The sequence below is a fragment of the Ascaphus truei genome, unplaced genomic scaffold (genome assembly GCF_040206685.1).
Source record: "Ascaphus truei isolate aAscTru1 unplaced genomic scaffold, aAscTru1.hap1 HAP1_SCAFFOLD_331, whole genome shotgun sequence".
Taxonomy (NCBI): domain Eukaryota; kingdom Metazoa; phylum Chordata; class Amphibia; order Anura; family Ascaphidae; genus Ascaphus; species Ascaphus truei.
Window position 1 is genome coordinate 122,516 of NW_027456301.1, and position 19,650 is coordinate 142,165.

The following is a 19,650-nucleotide window of genomic DNA, read 5'->3' on the forward strand; positions in this document are numbered from 1 at the left end:
GAAGTGAGTGAGGGGAGGTGATCACTCCGCTCCCCCGCTGACTGTAGCGGCGCCGTGGAGGGGAAGTGAGTGAGGGGAGGTGATCACTCCACTCCCCCGCTGACTGTAGCGGCGCCGTGGAGGGGAAGTGAGTGAGGGGAGGTGATCACTCCGCTCCCCCGCTGAGTGTAGCGGCGCCGGGGGGGGGGTGGATGGGAAGTGAGTGAGGGGAGGTGATCACTCCGCTCTCCCACTGACTGTAGCGGCGCCGTGGAGGGGAAGTGAGTGAGGGGAGGTGATCACTCCGCTCCCCCGCTGATTGTAGCGGCGCCGTGGAGGGGAAGTGAGTGAGGGGAGGTGATCACTCCGCTCCCCCGCTGACTGTAGCGGCGCCGGGGGGGGGGGTGGAGGGGAAGTGAGTGAGGAGGTGATCACTCCGCTCCCCCGCTGAGTGTAGCGGCGCCGGGGGGGGGGTGGAGGGGAAGTGAGTGAGGGGAGGTGATCACTCCGCTCCCCCGCTGAGTGTAGCGGCGCCGGGGGGGGGGTGGAGGGGAAGTGAGTGAGGGGAGGTGAAGGGGGGTGAAGGCCGCTCCCTCACCCGTCCGGCAGCTCCCTCACCCGTCCGGCAGCTTCCACGTGGAGGGGGGGGGGTGAAAGCGCGGGAAACAGGAAGAGGCGAAGCCTCCGGGACCGGTGGGGAAGAGAGCGGGAGATGTGCTGCTAATGTATGTAACACTGTGTGTGTGTGTGTGTGTGTGTGTGTGTGTGTGTGTGTGTGTGTGTGTGTGTGTGTGTGTGTGTGTGACTGTGTGTGACTGTGTGTGACTGTGTGTGACTGTGTGAGACTGTGTGAGACTGTGTGAGACTGTGTGAGACTGTGTGTGTGTGAGTGTGTGTGTGAGACTGTGTGAGACTGTGTGAGACTGTGTGAGACTGTGTGAGACTGTGTGAGACTGTGTGAGACTGTGTGAGACTGTGTGTGTGTGTGTGTGTGTGTGTGTGTGTGTGTGTCCTTTGGCCCGTCACTCCGCCTCAGGCCAATGAGAGGTGTGGGGGGCGGGCCAAGGGGGTGGTGTGAGTGTGTGAGGCCAATGAGAGGTGTGGGGGGCGGGCCAAGGGGGTGGTGTGAGTGTGTGAGGCCAATGAGAGGTGTGCGGGGGCGGCCGGCCCAAGGGACCAATGAGATTGCCGCTAGGGACACCGGACATCCAGGCAGGCAGGCAAACATACAGTGCTTTCACTAATATAGTATAAGATCTATTTATAGGAGACATTGATCCATCCAGGTAGCTCAAAGAAGTGGGGAATCTGGGCTTGGAAGACTGTTTAAAATCCATTCCATGAGCCCATGTTCTTTGTGTATCTGGGGGTACCATATATAGACACACAGAGCTCTGTAAACTCAGTAACCCAGACCTGTGTCACCATACATATGTTTGTCACAAGCCCAGTAGCACTCCTTTCTGACAATGTATAAACAAAAGACAGAGAACCCCAATGCTACATCCAACGTACCCAACTCTTTAACAAAGCGCATAAATGGTTTTCTCTGCTTGTTCCCTTCATTTACATTATTATTTACATTATGTTGCTAATAGCCCAATAAATATTTTAAAAAAATAATGTTTTTTTTGAGCGATCCAGCCTCCATCTTTGCATTCAAGCAGTGCACCACTTATTCCTTCCCCCACGGGACGCCACTTCCGGTATCCAACAGGACCAGTCTTTTAAGACTTCTTCCTCTATTAGAGAGAACGTTTGCAGTGTTAACAATTTCAGAAAAGGGGGGCACACCTTGATGTGGTCTGCAAGCTTACAGTGCTTTGGCCAAATAATGTAACTAAGTGACCCTCACGTATGAGAGAAACCCAGATAAGTATTTAACTAGATGATTGGATGTACCATTGGGGCTCTCTGTGTTTTGTTGGTACCATATATAGCTTGTAAGGCCTTTGGTTGTGCAATTCAATGTACCTTTTTTATTTGGTACCAGGGAAATAAATCTTTGTATATTTCTTACTCTTGTGTGCTTTGCTTGGCTGTCTCTCCTGCAGAAGATGTACATCTCGTATGTTAAGAACTCCAAGTTCACATCACCCAACGCTCTGCCCATGATCAACTTCATGCAGCGCACTCTGACCGAGATGTACGCCCTGAACGTCCAGGTGTCTTATCAGCACATCTTCCTGTATATCCGCCAGCTGGCCATTCACCTGCGCAGTGCCATGACCCTAAAAAAAAAGGTGAGGAGAGGGATGGTGGTCTGTGCCAGTAGGGGGAGATGGATGCACAGGGCTTGGGCCTGTTATTCCTGTAGGGCAGGTACTAGCATGAAGGCTTATACAACTACACACACGGCTGTGTGAGCTACATCGGCGTGTCTGGGAGTTTTATACACACATTGGTTGAACAATATGCAGAAATAATGCTGATTTTGCTTGAATGCAAGGAAACCGGATAAAGCTGTGTTGTGCATGACATTGTAAATGGGCCTTATAGACGTAGCATAGTTTAGTCAATCGAGGGCGTTTGCGTTCTGAAGCAGCAGTATATAGTGATGGGGAGACAGTCTGTATCTTCATGTACATAGAAAGTACCGTATTATACAGCATGAAACTTGAAGTAGAGACTGGCCCTCCTCTAGGCCATTGCTGGGAGCTCATGATCATTTTTAGAGTAGCAGCTTTATCCTGCATTGTAACCTAAAGGCAGCTGGTGGGTGAATGTAATGGAATTATGTGTAATACTGTTTGAGGTGTCTGGATCTGTGTCCAATCCCTTCTGCGCTGCGATTTAAAGATGATTAGATCTTGCAGACACTCATAGAGTACCCACGACCCTTCACCATATGCATTACCTCTGTGTAAGCCCCACGTGTCTTCTTGCTCTGGTCGGCCTCCTAACGCCCATCAAGTGCTGGTCCTGGAAGTCTTCCTCTGCCTTCCTAGACAAGAGTTCCATTCTGTCCAGCTGGTGGGCCGTAAAATGTCTGTCCTCGGATTGAGTTGAAGCAGGGGTTCTCCGGAGCTGAACCGCGTTAATTTCATCTCCGGGCACCCCCTGCTTTCGGAGATACGTGCTGTTAGCCGCTCAATTTGGCTACCTGGATTCACATTACGGCTGTTTTTCAAAGCGCAGGGCGCGGGCCAATAGGAAGCCGTGATGTCATCCGGTTCAGCCTCCTATTGGCCCACGTGACGCAGGCACTTTAAACCCCAGCTAGCTCAGCCGGAGCGGCTACCTGCACCCCCTATGGAGGTGTGTATCTCGTATCTCCGGAAGCAGGAGGTCGCCGATGCTGAAATTGATGGGGTTCAGCCCCGGGGACCTCCTGCTTCAAAACTATATAAGAAAATAAAATCCGGCTTGGATTGCTCCTTTTAATGATCGCCTCACCCCTGCATCATGTTCCTGCGTTGTAACGGCAGCCCCACTCCTTCCTCTAAACCTTATTAGCCCATTCAGAAGTAGAGGGACACAAGTCGCTCAGGCACCAAAACGTTTGAAAAGCCCATGGTTTTAATCACAGAATATGGAATATTTGTCAGTAAAGGACAGTGGTTCTCAACTCCAGTCCTCAAGAACCCCCAACAGGTCAGGTTTTCAGGATATCCCAGCTTCAGCACAAGTAGCTCAATCAGTGGCTCAGTCGAAGCTTGAGCCACCTGTGCTAAAGCTTGGATATCTTGAAAACCTGACCTGTTGGTGGTTTTTGAGGACTGGAGCTGAGCACCCCCTGGATTAACATATGCCAATACCTATGGGCAGCTGGCTCTTTACTGCGTTGCTTTTTGCAGTAGTGGATGTTTGTTTGTGTTTTGCCTAGTCTGGCTGTAGGATTGGGTAGCAGGGAAACCCCCTTAATTGGATGGTGTTATCCAAAGTCGTCTCACTCGGAGGCTCAGACAGCTCCTCACAAGCCAATTATTGTTTTCCTGGATTGTATCCCCCCCCCCCCCTATAATACAGCATCAAGCTGCTTGGTTCAAAATGGTCATCTGTTTTATAGACAATATTAGGCACGGTGCACCTTTTGTTATTAGCAGAGTTAGTTTAAACTATCAGCAAGCAAACTCTAAATATCCCTGTTTTATTGCAGCCAAGCGAAAGCACTCGCCAATTAACACTCGCTGATATTTCAAATTCAAGGTTGCGGCCCGATTAGCGCGTGCATGAAAATGTTTGCGTCCACATTGCCTTTATTTTCCCGTGTTCTCCCCGCCCACGTACCTCCGTGGGACATCTTGTGTTTTTTTTACGTCGGAGAAATATTGATGCCCAAAATATTGGTGGGATTTTTGTAAAAGTTCTGCTGTTGTTCCGTTCCTGAAACCCGGAAACTGCCGCCGCGTCCTTTCTCACGGAGAGCAGCTCTGCCGCGTGCATTTCTCGCGTTGTTTAGTTATTGTAACCGCAAGGGATGACATCACGGCTTCCTATTGGCCCACAAGACGCCGGACATTTAAAGTCGCCATTATGTTAGCCCCACCACGCCCAGTCGGACCAGCTACCTGCAGAGATACCGGCACCTCCTGTAGCTGTAAGTTTCTTGGGCAGCAGGGGGTCCCCCACAGCCGAAATTAATGGAATCCAGCTCCGGAGACCCCCGGCTTCAAGCCTGGAACTAAAATGAATAAACAAAGCAAGAAATGCAGCCGGCAGTGCTGCTTTCATGTGTGGTCGATTTATAAAGCGTTTATTGGGCTTCTCGCACGGAGGCCCTTATTCAATAAGCTGTGAGGCCGCTTCCTGGGCTGTCGGAAGAATTGAATCACTTTTATTTCAGTGGAGCCGGCAACTAATTGCTTCGTGTTCAGGCATCACTTACAATGATGAGTGTTCAGCGCTGCGTCTCGTCATTCTGCGGCATGAGGCTCAGAGTCCCAAGCATGTCAGGGCGACAATTCTGCCGTGTGCGTGAGTTACTGCAGGGGTGCGCAGCTTCAGTCCTCAAGCCTCCCCCCCCCCGCCCAACAGGTCAGGATTTCCCAGCTTCAGCACAGGAGGCTCAGTCAAAGACTGAGCCTCTGATTGAGCCACCTGTGCTGAAGCAGGGACTGATTGAGCCACCTGTGCTGAAGCAGGGACTGATTGAGCCACCTGTGCTGACACAGGGACTGATTGAGCCACCTGTGCTGAAGCAGGCACTGATTGAGCCACCTGTGCTGAAGCAGAGACTGATTGAGCCACCTGTGCTGAAGCAGGGACTGATTGAGCCACCTGTGCTGACGCAGGGACTGATTGAGCCACCTGTGCTGAAGCAGGCACTGATTGAGCCACCTGTGCTGACGCAGGCACTGATTGAGCCACCTGTGCTGACGCAGGCACTGATTGAGCCACCTGTGCTGAAGCAGGGACTGATTGACCCACTTGTGTTGAAGCAGGGATATCCTGAAAGCCTGGTCTGGCTGGCTGTTCGGGGGTCTTGAGGACTGGAGTTGAAAACCCCCTGTATTACTGGAGCTCTTAACCCTGTAATCTATTACGCGTTCCTTTGCAGCACACGGGGTTCATGTTCCAGGAAGTTGGATACCGATGAAATGTGTCCGGTTCATATACTGATTTCACACCGGATTTGGTCTCCATGTTTAGGCAGCTGTGGTTCTGGTCAAACACAGATTCGGCCCTGCGTACCATAACCCTGATACATTTGCATTTTGCTGTTTTTTTGCTCCTTTTTGTGCGTCTATGCCTTTTTGTATATTTCTCTCTAATGGCAAGAAGTGCTCGGAAACAATTGAACTCCTGCCCTAAAATGTAAATGGGGCGACACAATGATGTAACTCGCTGATTATTGTGAATATATGGTCCCAGCTTCATTCATTTTTAAGGCCCTGAGAGAGAGCCACCGTATTATTTGAAGTCGTGAATGTAGATTAAGGAAAAATGACGGCGGGACTGTGCTGCTATAATCATGCCTACAACATGACTCTCCCACACGTGTTTCCAAAGGGGCAGATCCGGAAACTAGTTCAGGAGTAGAAGGGTAGCAGAATAAATGTTATTTGGGACACTTAAATGTGTGTTGTTTCCTCCTAGGGCAGGGGTGGGAAACTTCCGTCTTCATAGAGCTACCAACAGCTCAGGTTCAGGATATCCCTGCTTCAGCACAGGTGGCTCAATCAGTCCCTGCTTCAGCTTCCCTAGTGGAAGACTGAGGGGCTCAGCTCCAGAGTCTCCCTGCTTTATACCTATAATGCTCCCTTAACGACTTTAAACCGTAAGATGTTTTAAGAATCTATAACAATAGTACCATGCTATATTACCATTATCTTGGCTTCCAAGTCCGTGGGAGAGTAAAACGTGGCACTTGCAGATGTAGCCAGACTCGCTGTCCCGGGGCGTGGACGAACAAGCAAAAGTCCACGGCGCGCGCGGGAGGGGGGGGGGGGTGGTACAGTGTCTGCCGCGATCTCGCTGCCTGAGTTGCATGCTTCAGTGGAAGCCCCCACAACGGTAATCCTTCGGCGGCGTGCCCATGGTGGACGCCGCACCGAAGACGTGAAGATATCTGTAGCCGTTTGAGCAACTACAATGCAGTTAGCAGGAGCGGTAAGGGTGACTGCAGGCCTGACACGGGCCACAGGGTGACTGCAGGCCTGACACGGGCCACAGGGTGACTGCAGGCCTGACACGGGCCACAGGGTGACTGCAGGCCTGACACGGGCCACACGAGACCCGTGGCCCGGCAGTCGTAGCCGGGAACATCTCCTCCTCCTCCTATATATTTTTGGAAAGGTGTTTGCCTGGTCGCTGTGCACGTCCCGTTAAGATATCGTAACCACATTTTGCACGATGGTTCCTGAGATCAAGGAGCAGTTTTTGCTTTGTCTGTTTGGATCCATATGGACGCCATTTTCAATCAAGATGGCACGCTGAACCTTTCAAAACTGTAGCACATTGGGTAAGCTTTATGTGGGATGCTGCAGTGAAATGTGTATTTTGTACGTGATGGGAAAAAAACTAAAATATAGTTTACCCAACATCATTGGAATGAAAATAGATCAACAAAAATATTCATTAAAACACTAAAAACAAATGAAATGATCCATTTATCAATGTCAGTTTTCGGGGTGTCTTACTGCTTTCAGCTATTACGGTATCATTTTGGATGTTGATATTGTAATATTGCGTAACATATATTTTCTGTGGCATTTCTTGAGCATAACGTTGTTTTTGTTTTCGTTCAGGGGGCCTATCAGTCCGTGTATAACTGGCAGTATGTCCACTGCTTGTACCTCTGGTGTCGGGTGCTGAGTACCATCCATCCCAACGAGGTCCTGGAGCCTCTCATCTACCCTCTCACCCAAGTCATCACTGGCTGCATCAAGTACGTACAACCGGCTCACTATCGCCATCTATTGGAGCTCTAATGGAATAGGGCAGGAGTGGTCAGGATATCCCTGCTTCAGCACAGCTGGCTCAGTTATTGAGAACTGGAGTTTGCTGCTCCTGGAATAGGTCATTAAGAGCACACAGACCAGCCATGTCGCTTCCTGTGTGTAAGGACCCTTGGCCAGGGGCCGCTGACATAGAGCAGCGCGGTGATTGGCCGCCTTCTCTTAACCCAGCAAAGCTATTCTTGTCCTGTAGAAACAGAAGAGTTGAGGAAGCTGCATTTAGATGTGGGATTCTGCCTAGGGTGGTCTCCTGAGCTCAACCGATGTGATATCTGCCCCGGGGGGGGATGCCTTACTTCCCAGGGTACTTGCCTCCAAAGATGCTCCCCCTCCCCCCTCCCGTGACATCCCTGGCTGGGTAAACAATATGGAGTCTTAGATCTCATGCGGTTCACCTCCGGAGACCCCTTGCTTCAATTCTTTATATATAAATAACAATAGGTTGGGAGGCTGCTTTAATAACGTGGCAGGAGGATTGGGCTAATAGTTGCAGGTGATGTACAGGTGGAGTAACGTAGCACTAAAGTACAGACACTGGTTTCACTTCAGTGGGTTGCTGGACCTTCCAGCACTGAAAAGGTTAAATGGATAAAATGGAAGAGATGGGTGCCTTTTTAAAATAAAAGTGCCTGTATTCTGGCAATGTGGCAGCTGCCAAAGCCCCATCATCTCATTTGACGTGGTTGGCACCAATCGTAAACATTTTGGAAAGGGGTTGCCACCTTGGCATTGAACTGATGCTAAAGATTTAATTAGCGTCTACGTGACACTTAGCACTAAACTTGCCCGTAGGGGGCAGCGTCGCTCCAGTCCTCCTACACCTTGTCTGGAAAGCACTAAAAGTAGCTGCAAATGAGCTGAGGCCAGAAATGAGGATTTGCTTTCTGGGGATCTGCCATCCAGAGTTGAGCAATCTTGTGAAGGCCGCCCCCATGACCTGCGTGGCGATTCAGCTGGCATGCTGATGCACCACAAAAGGCTGTGTGTAATATCCAGGATCCTGTGTGCACGGGTTTCTTGGCGCCTTGCACGAGGACACAGGAACCTTGCAACATTCGAGCCTCCGGGCTCATTAATTCCATTGTATCCCGTCTCCCGCTGGGCAGTGTGGGGAAAGGAGTGCAGCTGAAACGGGGCGGCTTCGTGCATTCTTTTCGGTGTTCTGAGAGCTTGTCGTTTGACCCCTTTTCGTTTTGGATGGGCCAACTTTGCAATATGTTTCATGCCCCTCCAATGGTTACTAATGCTCTCCTTAAGTGTTATAGGACAGTATAGGAGCAGTACGTATGTATGTTTATACAGCGCCATTAATGTACATAGCGCGTCACAACAGTAATACACGTGACAATCGTATAAATAACACATCCCACATAGTGGGAAGAAGCGCTCCAGACATAAAAGTAACATTTAGGAAAAGGAGCCCCTGCTCCGAAGAGCTTACAGTCAATTCCTCCCATAGACCACCCCTCTATCTAGATTGCTCCTGTGACTCAAAAGAACACAACTGTTGGATCATTGTCGGGTTTGCCATGCCGATTGTGTGGTCCTGGGATGCCCGTTGCTCTCTGGCACACAGGCCCATATTTATGAAGTTGTGCTGCTTGGTCAATATGACAACAGGAATCCTTCTCCCAGTAATGGCTTCATTGGTGTTTGCAAGGGATTAGAACATAAACCATCAATGGAGCAGTAGCTACCTTCACTGTCCTCTCAGTCTTTCAGTGACTTTGGATAAAGATATATCCCCCAGCATTGAGCACATAGCGATGGTAGCCATCACTGTAGTTTCTGTACTCGTGCTGGATGGAGGTGCATCAAGCAATTCCTAATCTATGCATCGTATCTCACACACACACTTTCTGTTTAATAAGTACGGCTGGTCTTACAGTACCCAATAACGTAAAGTATTTACTAAATGGTTTCAGTGGGAAGGTATGTAGTAATAGTTTGTGTTGTGAAGGTATGCACAGGTATGTGGCAACATACAGGTATTTGTAAATGCGCTACCTTACACATAGGATGTCTAGGGACCTGGCTGCTAAACTGAAGTGCTCGCATCATAAGCACATCCTCTCTCATGCTTCCTCTCTTGTTCTTTACGGCTTCTCTCATGCTTCCTCTCCTTATTACAGGCTTGTCCCAACCATGCGTTACTTCCCGCTCCGGATACACTGTGTGCGAGCGATGACTCTGCTGTCTGAAAGCACCGGCGTTTTCATTCCAGTTTTGCCCTTCATCCTAGAGGTAACTCCCGTCTATATCTGTTCTATAGGTATATCCTGCCATCCTTTACCTTGTAGTATCAGATGGTAACAGGAGTGCACACTGTGACACAAGTATAACCCGAGTAAGGAAGCCGCTAGGCTAGCCTTAGGAGTACTTCTTTTCAAGTAAATTACTCTTTCCAGCAATGATGGGGTTCCTGCAATGATGGGGTTCCTGCAATGATGGGGTTCCTGCAATGATGGGGTTCCTGCCAGGTTGACCTTTAAAAACACACTCTGCAAACGCAAAACCCAAACGCACTACACTATGTATATTTGTGTCATTGGGTGCTACTGGGATAGTGATTTAATGCAGGGTTGCACAAAGTGTTCCCCCTGCACCCCCGCCTGCTCTCCTCCCCTGCTCGCCCCCGCCGCGGGGTCATATGATGTCACATTGCCATGGCAACCCGACGTCACGTGACCCTGCGGGTTACCATGGCGCCGACGAAGACCAGGTAGGAGAAAGTTAGAGGCCTCGTGGGGTCCCCCAGCATATAATTTAAATGCCTTGGGGGAGAGAGCGGTACCTCTGCAACCGCCGCCCTCCCCCGTAACATCTCGCGCACACCAGTTTGCGCATCCCCTGACCTAATGTATACAAATAAAAGTGCCAAGGCTACATCCAATATGACAAATTATTTAGTTAAATCCTTTGGCCACAGCTTTCCAAGCCTGGTCAGGGAAAGCCCTTCTCTGCAGGTCCTGCACGGCCCGCACATGCTCTCCTCTCTCAGTAGCCTGGTCTTGTTCTTGTGTTCATGCCAGATTTCCCCTGGTTGGGAAACACAGAGGTTAAGTTTTCTGGTTGGCGCTGCTTGGTTTTCACCCCCTGTGTGTTGCAGCACGTCGAGCGCCAGAAGCGGGGTTTATAGAACAAAGCCGTGAAAAAAAAATCAATTTGTTTGGTCACGGCCAGCAGAACCGCTACTTCCCGTCGGTGTTACTCCTAATAGAAGCCTCCCATTGGGCGCCAGGCCAGCGGCGACTCGGCTTCTCTTCATCTCAAAGAGTTTATCACAAAACCCCGGTGATTTGCCCTTCCATAACTCCGTCTATGTGGCCCCAAGCGATCATGTGAAATAAGCAGAGTTCTAAAGTAAGCCAAACTGTTGCTTCAGGTCCTGGAGCACCGGAGTGGCTGTTGCTGGCTCCTCTGACACTCAAGGGGTTACGTTGTAGGTGCCGCTCGGAGAGCCTGCTATGCATACCAGAGACTGCTACGCCAATTTGGGGTGTGAAAAAGGGCCTGCGGTGCATTTCGTCATTTTGTTGAGGCAGGAACGTCCTCCGCCCAACAGGTTAATGAGCAGGGGTGTTATCGGCGGCGAGGCAGAAATGTAAAGAAACAGGAGCGGCTTTTCACATTGCTAAGCACCGTCTCTTCCCACCAGAATCACATATCGAGATATTGCCTCTAGAGCAGGGGCGGCCAGCTTCTGTCCTCAAGGGCCGCCAACAGGTCAGGTTTTCAGGATATTTTTGCTTCAGCACAGGTGGTCCAATCAGTAACTCAGTCAACAAATGAATGTGCTGAAGCCATATCCTGACAACCTGACCTGTTGGTGGCCCTTGAGGACAGGAGTTGGCCACCCTACTCTAGGGGATAAACCTCCTACAAACCATAACCAGGGGGAGGGTTGTGCCTCTGAAGGGGCGTATGCAAGCAAGGAAATTGATAGGGTAGCACTCCAAAAAGAAAGCCACAAAGGCTGAGATACGGGTGCTCTAACCCCGTGGGTGTGGCTGAGAATACGGGTGCTCTAACCCCGTGGGTGTGGCAGAGATACGGGTGCTCTAACCCCGTGGGTGTGGCAGAAATACGGGTGCTCTAACCCCGTGGGTGTGGCTGAGATACGGGTGCTCTAACCCCGTGGGTGTGGCTGAGATACGGGTGCTTTAACCCCGTGGGTGTGGCTGAGATACGGGTGCTCTAACCCCGTGGGTGTGGCTGAGATACGGGTGCTCTAACCCCGTGGGTGTGGCTGAGATACGGGTGCTCTAACCCCGTGGGTGTGGCTGAGATACGGGTGCTCTAACCCCGTGGGTGTGGCTGAGATACGGGTGCTCTAACCCCGTGGGTGTGGCTGAGATACGGGTGCTCTAACCCCGTGGGTGTGGCAGAGATACGGGTGCTCTAACCCCGTGGGTGTGGCAGAGATACGGGTGCTCTAACCCCGTGGGTGTGGCAGAGATACGGGTGCTCCAACCCCGTGGGTGTGGCAGAGATACGGGTGCTCTAACCCCGTGGGTGTGGCTGAGATACGGGTGCTCTAACCCCGTGGGTGTGGCAGAGATACGGGTGCTCCAACCCCGTGGGTGTGGCTGAGTTACGGGTGCTCCAACCCCGTGGGTGTGGCTGAGATACAGGTGCTCCAACCCCGTGGGTGTGGCTGAGATACGGGTGCTCTAACCCCGTGGGTGTGGCTGAGATACGGGTGCTCTAACCCCGTGGGTGTGGCTGAGATACGGGTGCTCTAACCCCGTGGGTGTGGCTGAGTTACGGGTGCTCCAACCCTGTGGGTGTGGCAGAGATACGGGTGCTCTAACCCTTTGGGTGTGGCAGAGATACGGGTGCTCTAACCCCGTGGGTGTGGCTGAGATACGGGTGCTCTAACCCCGTGGGTGTGGCTGAGATACGGGTGCTCTAAACCCGTGGGTGTGGCTGAGATACGGGTGCTCTAACCCCGTGGGTGTGGCTGAGATACGGGTGCTCTAACCCCGTGGGTGTGGCTGAGATACGGGTGCTCTAACCCCGTGGGTGTGGCTGAGATACGGGTGCTCTAACCCCGTGGGTGTGGCTGAGATACGGGTGCTCTAACCCCGTGGGTGTGGCTGAGATACGGGTGCTCTAACCCCGTGGGTGTGGCTGAGATACGGGTGCTCTAACCCCGTGGGTGTGGCTGAGATACGGGTGCTCTAACCGCGTGGGTGTGGCAGAGATACGGGTGCTCCAACCCCGTGGGTGGCTGAGATACGGGTGCTCTAACCCCGTGGGTGTGGCTGAGATACGGGTGCTCTAACCCCGTGGGTGTGGCTGAGATACGGGTGCTCTAACCCCGTGGGTGTGGCTGAGATACGGGTGCTCTAACCCCGTGGGTGTGGCTGAGATACGGGTGCTCTAACCCCGTGGGTGTGGCTGAGATACGGGTGCTCTAACCCCGTGGGTGTGGCTGAGATACGGGTGCTCTAACCCCGTGGGTGTGGCTGAGATACGGGTGCTCTAACCGCGTGGGTGTGGCAGAGATACGGGTGCTCCAACCCCGTGGGTGTGGCTGAGATACGGGTGCTCCAACCCCGTGGGTGTGGCAGAGATACGGGTGCTCCAACCCCGTGGGTGTGGCAGAGATACGGGTGCTCTAACCCCGTGGGTGTGGCTGAGATACGGGTGCTCTAACCCCGTGGGTGTGGCTGAGATACGGGTGCTCTAACCCCGTGGGTGTGGCAGAGATACGGGTGCTCCAACCCTGTGGGTGTGGCTGAGATACGGGTGCTCCAACCTTGTGGGTGTGGCTGAGATACGGGTGCTCCAACCCCGTGGGTGTGGCTGAGATACGGGTGCTCCAACCCCGTGGGTGTGGCTGAGATACGGGTGCTCTAACCCCGTGGGTGTGGCTGAGATACGGGTGCTCTAACCCCGTGGGTGTGGCTGAGATACGGGTGCTCTTACACCGTGGGTGTGGCTGAGATACGGGTGCTCTAACCCCGTGGGTGTGGCTGAGATACGGGTGCTCTTACACCGTGGGTGTGGCTGAGATACGGGTGCTCTAACCCCGTGGGTGTGGCAGAGATACGGGTGCTCCAACCCCGTGGGTGTGGCTGAGATACGGGTGCTCTAACCCCGTGGGTGTGGCTGAGATACGGGTGCTCTAACCCCGTGGGTGTGGCTGAGATACGGGTGCTCTAACCCCGTGAGTGGGGCTGAGATACGGGTGCTCTAACCCCGTGGGTGTGGCTGAGATACGGGTGCTCTAACCCCGTGGTGTGGCTGAGATACGGGTGCTCTAACCCCGTGGTGTGGCTGAGATGCGGGTGCTCTAACCCCGTGGGTGTGGCAGAGATATGGGTGCTCTAACCCCGTGGGTGTGGCTGAGATACGGGTGCTCCAACCCCGTGGGTGTGGCTGAGATACGGGTGCTCCAACCCCGTGGGTGTGGCTGAGATACGGGTGCTCTAACCCCGTGGGTGTGGCTGAGATACGGGTGCTCTAACCCCGTGGGTGTGGCTGAGATACGGGTGCTCTAACCCCGTGGGTGTGGCTGAGATACGGGTGCTCTAACCCCGTGGGTGTGGCTGAGATACGGGTGCTCCAACCCCGTGGGTGTGGCTGAGATACGGGTGCTCCAACCCCGTGGGTGTGGCAGAGATACGGGTGCTCTAACCCCGTGGGTGTGGCTGAGATACGGGTGCTCTAACCGCGTGGGTGTGGCTGAGATACGGGTGCTCTAACCCCGTGGGTGTGGCTGAGATACGGGTGCTCTAACCCCGTGGGTGTGGCTGAGATACGGGTGCTCTAACCGCGTGGGTGTGGCAGAGATACGGGTGCTCCAACCCCGTGGGTGTGGCTGAGATACGGGTGCTCTAACCCCGTGGGTGTGGCTGAGATACGGGTGCTCTAACCCCGTGGGTGTGGCTGAGATACGGGTGCTCTAACCCCGTGGGTGTGGCTGAGATACGGGTGCTCTAACCCCGTGGGTGTGGCTGAGATACGGGTGCTCTAACCCCGTGGGTGTGGCTGAGATACGGGTGCTCTAACCCCGTGGGTGTGGCTGAGATACGGGTGCTCTAACCGCGTGGGTGTGGCAGAGATACGGGTGCTCCAACCCCGTGGGTGTGGCTGAGATACGGGTGCTCCAACCCCGTGGGTGTGGCAGAGATACGGGTGCTCCAACCCCATGGGTGTGGCAGAGATACGGGTGCTCTAACCCCGTGGGTGTGGCTGAGATACGGGTGCTCTAACCCCGTGGGTGTGGCTGAGATACGGGTGCTCTAACCCCGTGGGTGTGGCAGAGATACGGGTGCTCCAACCCTGTGGGTGTGGCTGAGATACGGGTGCTCCAACCCTGTGGGTGTGGCTGAGATACGGGTGCTCCAACCCCGTGGGTGTGGCTGAGATACGGGTGCTCCAACCCCGTGGGTGTGGCTGAGATACGGGTGCTCTAACCCCGTGGGTGTGGCTGAGATACGGGTGCTCTAACCCCGTGGGTGTGGCAGAGATACGGGTGCTCCAACCCCGTGGGTGTGGCTGAGATACGGGTGCTCTTACACCGTGGGTGTGGCTGAGATACGGGTGCTCTAACCCCGTGGGTGTGGCTGAGATACGGGTGCTCTTACACCGTGGGTGTGGCTGAGATACGGGTGCTCTAACCCCGTGGGTGTGGCAGAGATACGGGTGCTCCAACCCCGTGGGTGTGGCAGAGATACGGGTGCTCTAACCCCGTGGGTGTGGCTGAGATACGGGTGCTCTAACCCCGTGGGTGTGGCTGAGATACGGGTGCTCTAACCCCGTGGGTGTGGCTGAGATACGGGTGCTCTAACCCCGTGAGTGGGGCTGAGATACGGGTGCTCTAACCCCGTGGGTGTGGCTGAGATACGGGTGCTCTAACCCCGTGGTGTGGCTGAGATACGGGTGCTCTAACCCCGTGGTGTGGCTGAGATGCGGGTGCTCTAACCCCGTGGGTGTGGCAGAGATATGGGTGCTCTAACCCCGTGGGTGTGGCTGAGATACGGGTGCTCCAACCCCGTGGGTGTGGCTGAGATACGGGTGCTCCAACCCCGTGGGTGTGGCTGAGATACGGGTGCTCTAACCCCGTGGGTGTGGCTGAGATACGGGTGCTCTAACCCCGTGGGTGTGGCTGAGATACGGGTGCTCTAACCCCGTGGGTGTGGCTGAGATACGGGTGCTCTAACCCCGTGGGTGTGGCTGAGATACGGGTGCTCTAACCCCGTGGGTGTGGCTGAGATACGGGTGCTCCAACCCCGTGGGTGTGGCAGAGATACGGGTGCTCCAACCCCGTGGGTGTGGCTGAGATACGGGTGCTCTAACCCCGTGGGTGTGGCTGAGATACGGGTGCTCTAACCCCGTGGGTGTGGCTGAGATACGGGTGCTCTAACCCCGTGGGTGTGGCTGAGATACGGGTGCTCTAACCCCGTGGGTGTGGCTGAGATACGGGTGCTCTAACCCCGTGGGTGTGGCTGAGATACGGGTGCTCTAACCCCGTGGGTGTGGCTGAGATACGGGTGCTCTAACCCCGTGGGTGTGGCTGAGATACGGGTGCTCTAACCCCGTGGGTGTGGCAGAGATACGGGTGCTCTAACCCCATGGGTGTGGCTGAGATACGGGTGCTCTAACCCCGTGGGTGTGGCTGAGATACGGGTGCTCTAACCCCGTGGGTGTGGCTGAGATACGGGTGCTCTAACCCCGTGGGTGTGGCTGAGATACGGGTGCTCTAACCCCGTGGGTGTGGCAGAGATATGGGTGCTCTAACCCCGTGGGTGTGGCTGAGATACGGGTGCTCCAACCCCGTGGGTGTGGCTGCGACTGTCCAGACTGCAGAACACACACACAATAAAGGCAGGGCCCTTTCGATTCTTTCAATACAAAGAGGATTTATTCAGCCAAGCATGAATAATAATGCCTGACTGAATAAATCCTCTTTGTACTGAAGATTCGAAAGGGCCCTGCCTTTATTTTGTGTGTGAGAGAGTTCGGAAGGGGCATAGATATCCACCCTTTCTTCTTTTCGCTCTTTGTATGGGACTCTTGACTTGGCGACACGCGTTGAACGTCCTGTATCACTCTTCTCTGTGTCTCCTCCTATGTTGGTGTTCCATCTAATCAGTCCTTGTTCCTCTCCCCCCCCCCCCCCATTGGGTCTCGCTCGGCAGGCCAGATCCGGCACCGGAGGGAGTGAGGTTTTGGGTGGAGGGTTGTTGACGTGCTGGCCTCCGTGTGGTTTCTGGTAGCGCAGGGATGGGAGATGGGAAGCGCCGGAGGTTTGTGCTGCCTCAGTCTGTCCCGCAGCCAAGGAGTTTATTTCTGAGTCGGTTGAAGGAAATGCTTCAGCAGCTGCAAGCCTCCGTCCAGCCCACATCCTCCTGTCCCCTGGCAGCCAAGTCTCCTCCGCCCACCCCCTCCCCTCCCGGACCCTCCGCAGGTTCCTGGCTGCTGCCTCGTGCACACTTCCGCCGGAGCTTTTGCACACTATCTCTGTGACACGCCTGCTTTGTGGCTGTGTATCTTGCTGCATCCATATGTCGCTGCTGGGTCTGTGTTCTATTCACATATATGATTGGTTGGAAAGAAGACAGTGTTTGGCTAGCGATGTTTAATAAAGCGAGCTTGGGATGATTTAAACCTTTGTTTGGAGTGTTTTGCACAAGACATTGAAGGGAGACGAGGGCGCAGTGGCCTAGGACATTTAATTGGGGCCATTTTGCAGTGACTTTAAGTCGCTGCCACGGGTGCTTCCACTCACCCCGCCACAGGGACTGCTCTCCACTGGCCGTTTCGCCGCCAAGGTTAACGCCTAACCTTACCCCTTTACCCTAAAGCCCCCTAATCTTAACCAATAATACTAAAGCTTACTCCTACTCAAAAAACCTTAACCCCTTGCCCTGACAAACCTTAACCCCTTGCCCTGACAAACCTTAACCCCTTGCCCTGACAAACCTTAACCCCTAGCCCTGACAAACCATAACCCCTTGCCCTGACAAACCTTAACCCCTTGCCCTGACAAACCTTAACCCCTTGCCCTGACAAACCTTAACCCCTTGCACTGACAAACCTTAACCCCTTGCACTGACAAACCTTAACCCCTTGCCCTGACAAAATGTAACCCCTTGCCCTGACAAACCTTCCCCTATTGGCTAAACGTCCGGCGGTTGGGTGTCGAGTTGCTGCGGTTAAGGATCCCCCAGCGGCCAAATGTCCGATCCCGAATGTGCAGTGTGTGCGTCACTGTTTATTCATTCTCTCTTCCTCCCCCTGTATACTCTTCTCTGTGTCTCTTGCTTCTCCTTTTAAGCATCTGTTTCTCTTCTCACCCCAGGCTCCCCCCTGTCCTTCTCACCCCAGGCTCACCCCAGGCTCCCCCCTGTCCTTCTCACCCCAGGCTCCCCCCTGTCCTTCTCCGGGTTGACGTTATTTTTTGACCCTGGGTATAACTGTCGTTGCTCTCTTTTTCGGAGCTCCGTAGATAAGGGTGCTGCGGTGGGGTTACTGTACCACGCTTCGCTCTGACGACTCCACGGTTCCCCCCTGCTCCCGGCATTTCATATTACCTATTCTCATGGCTGTTGAAGGTCGCAGGCTTTCATTTTAGACAGTCAGGGGTGGCCGACTGCGGTCCTCAAGGGCCACCAACAGGTCAGGTTTTCAGAATATCCCTGCTTTAGCACAGGTGGCTCAATCAGTAGCTCAGTCTTTGACTGAACCACCTATGCTGTAGCAGGGATATCCTGAAAACCTGACCTGTTGGTGGCCCTTGAGGACCGCAGTCAGCCGCCCCTGCAGTAGGTAATGGTGCTAATGTAAAACTGCCATCCCTCCAAACATCCGAAACCAGTTGCTGCCAATTTGACCCTCGTGCAGGGTCTCGGAGCGATGGTAACGTCAGCACATTTTAAATCTAAAGCCGAGGCCATACAGGGACCTCTAAATGAAAAGTGAGCACCGTGTTTACACCTAGAAATGACCTAATCACAGGAATAGATTTTCCCAAATGCATGAATATCCGCAGCCCAAAACCCTAGTACAGTATGTCAGCATAAAGGCCCAAAACCCTGGTACAGTATGTCAGCATAAAGGCCCAAAACCCTGGTACAGTATGTCAGCATAAAGGCCCAAAACCCTGGTACAGTATGTCAGCATAAAGGCCCAAAACCCTGGTACAGTATGTCAGCATAAAGGCCCAAAACCCTGGTACAGTATGTCAGCATAAAGGCCCAAAACCCTGGTACAGTATGTCAGCATAAAGGCCCAAAACCCTGGTACAGTATGTCAGCATAAAGGCCCAAAACCCTGGTACAGTATGTCAGCATAAAGGCCCAAAACCCTGGTACAGTATGTCAGCATAAAGGCCCAAAACCCTGGTACAGTATGTCAGCATAAAGGCCCACAGCCCAAAACCCTGGTACAGTATGTCAGCATAAAGGCCCACAGCCCAAAACCCTGGTACAGTATGTCAGCATAAAGGCTCACAGCCCAAAACCCTGGTACAGTATGTCAGCATAAAGGCCCAAAACCCTGGTACAGTATATCAGCATAAAGGCCCAAAACCCTGGTACAGTATGTCAGCATAAAGGCCCACAGTCCAAACCCTGGTACAGTATGTCAGCATAAAGGCCCACAGCCCAAACCCTGGTACGGTATGTCAGCATAAAGGCCCAAAACCCTGGTACAGTATGTCAGCATAAAGGCCCAAAACCCTGGTACAGTATGTCAGCATAAAGGCCCAAACCCTGGTACAGCATGTCAGCATAAAGGCCCAAAACCCTGGTACAGTATGTCAGCATAAAGGCCCAAAACCCTGGTACAGTATGTCAGCATAAAGGCCCAAAACCCTGGTACAGTATGTCAGCATAAAGGCCCACAGCCCAAACCCTGGTACAGTATGTCAGCATAAAGGCTCACAGCCCAAACCCTGGTACAGTATGTCAGCATAAAGGCCCACAGCCCAAACCCTGGTACAGTATGTCAGCATAAAGGCCCACAGCCCAAACCCTGGTACAGTATGTCAGCATAAAGGCCCACAGTCCACACCCTGGTACAGTATGTCAGCATAAAAGCCCACAGCCCAAACCCTGGTACAGTATGTCAGCATAAAGGCCCACAGCCCAAACCCTGGTACGGTATGTCAGCATAAAGGCCCAAAACCCTGGTACAGTATGTCAGCATAAAGGCCCAAAACCCTGGTACAGTATGTCAGCATAAAGGCCCAAACCCTGGTACAGCATGTCAGCATAAAGGCCCAAAACCCTGGTACAGTATGTCAGCATAAAGGCCC

At 53.2% G+C, this 19,650-nt stretch overlaps 1 protein-coding gene across 1 annotated transcript in view; it reads left to right on the forward strand.

The window, feature by feature from the left end:
- The first annotated feature begins 2,008 nt into the window (after positions 1–2,008).
- The window catches only part of NOC2L (NOC2 like nucleolar associated transcriptional repressor), a 53,356-nt gene continuing 35,714 nt past the window's right edge, over positions 2,009–19,650 (forward strand). The window contains exons 1-3 of the mRNA XM_075583515.1: positions 2,009–2,222; positions 7,170–7,309; positions 9,512–9,623. Of these exons, the coding sequence (XP_075439630.1) occupies positions 2,037–2,222; positions 7,170–7,309; positions 9,512–9,623 (438 nt within the window). The 5' untranslated portion in view covers positions 2,009–2,036. The remainder of the gene's footprint in view (positions 2,223–7,169; positions 7,310–9,511; positions 9,624–19,650) is intronic.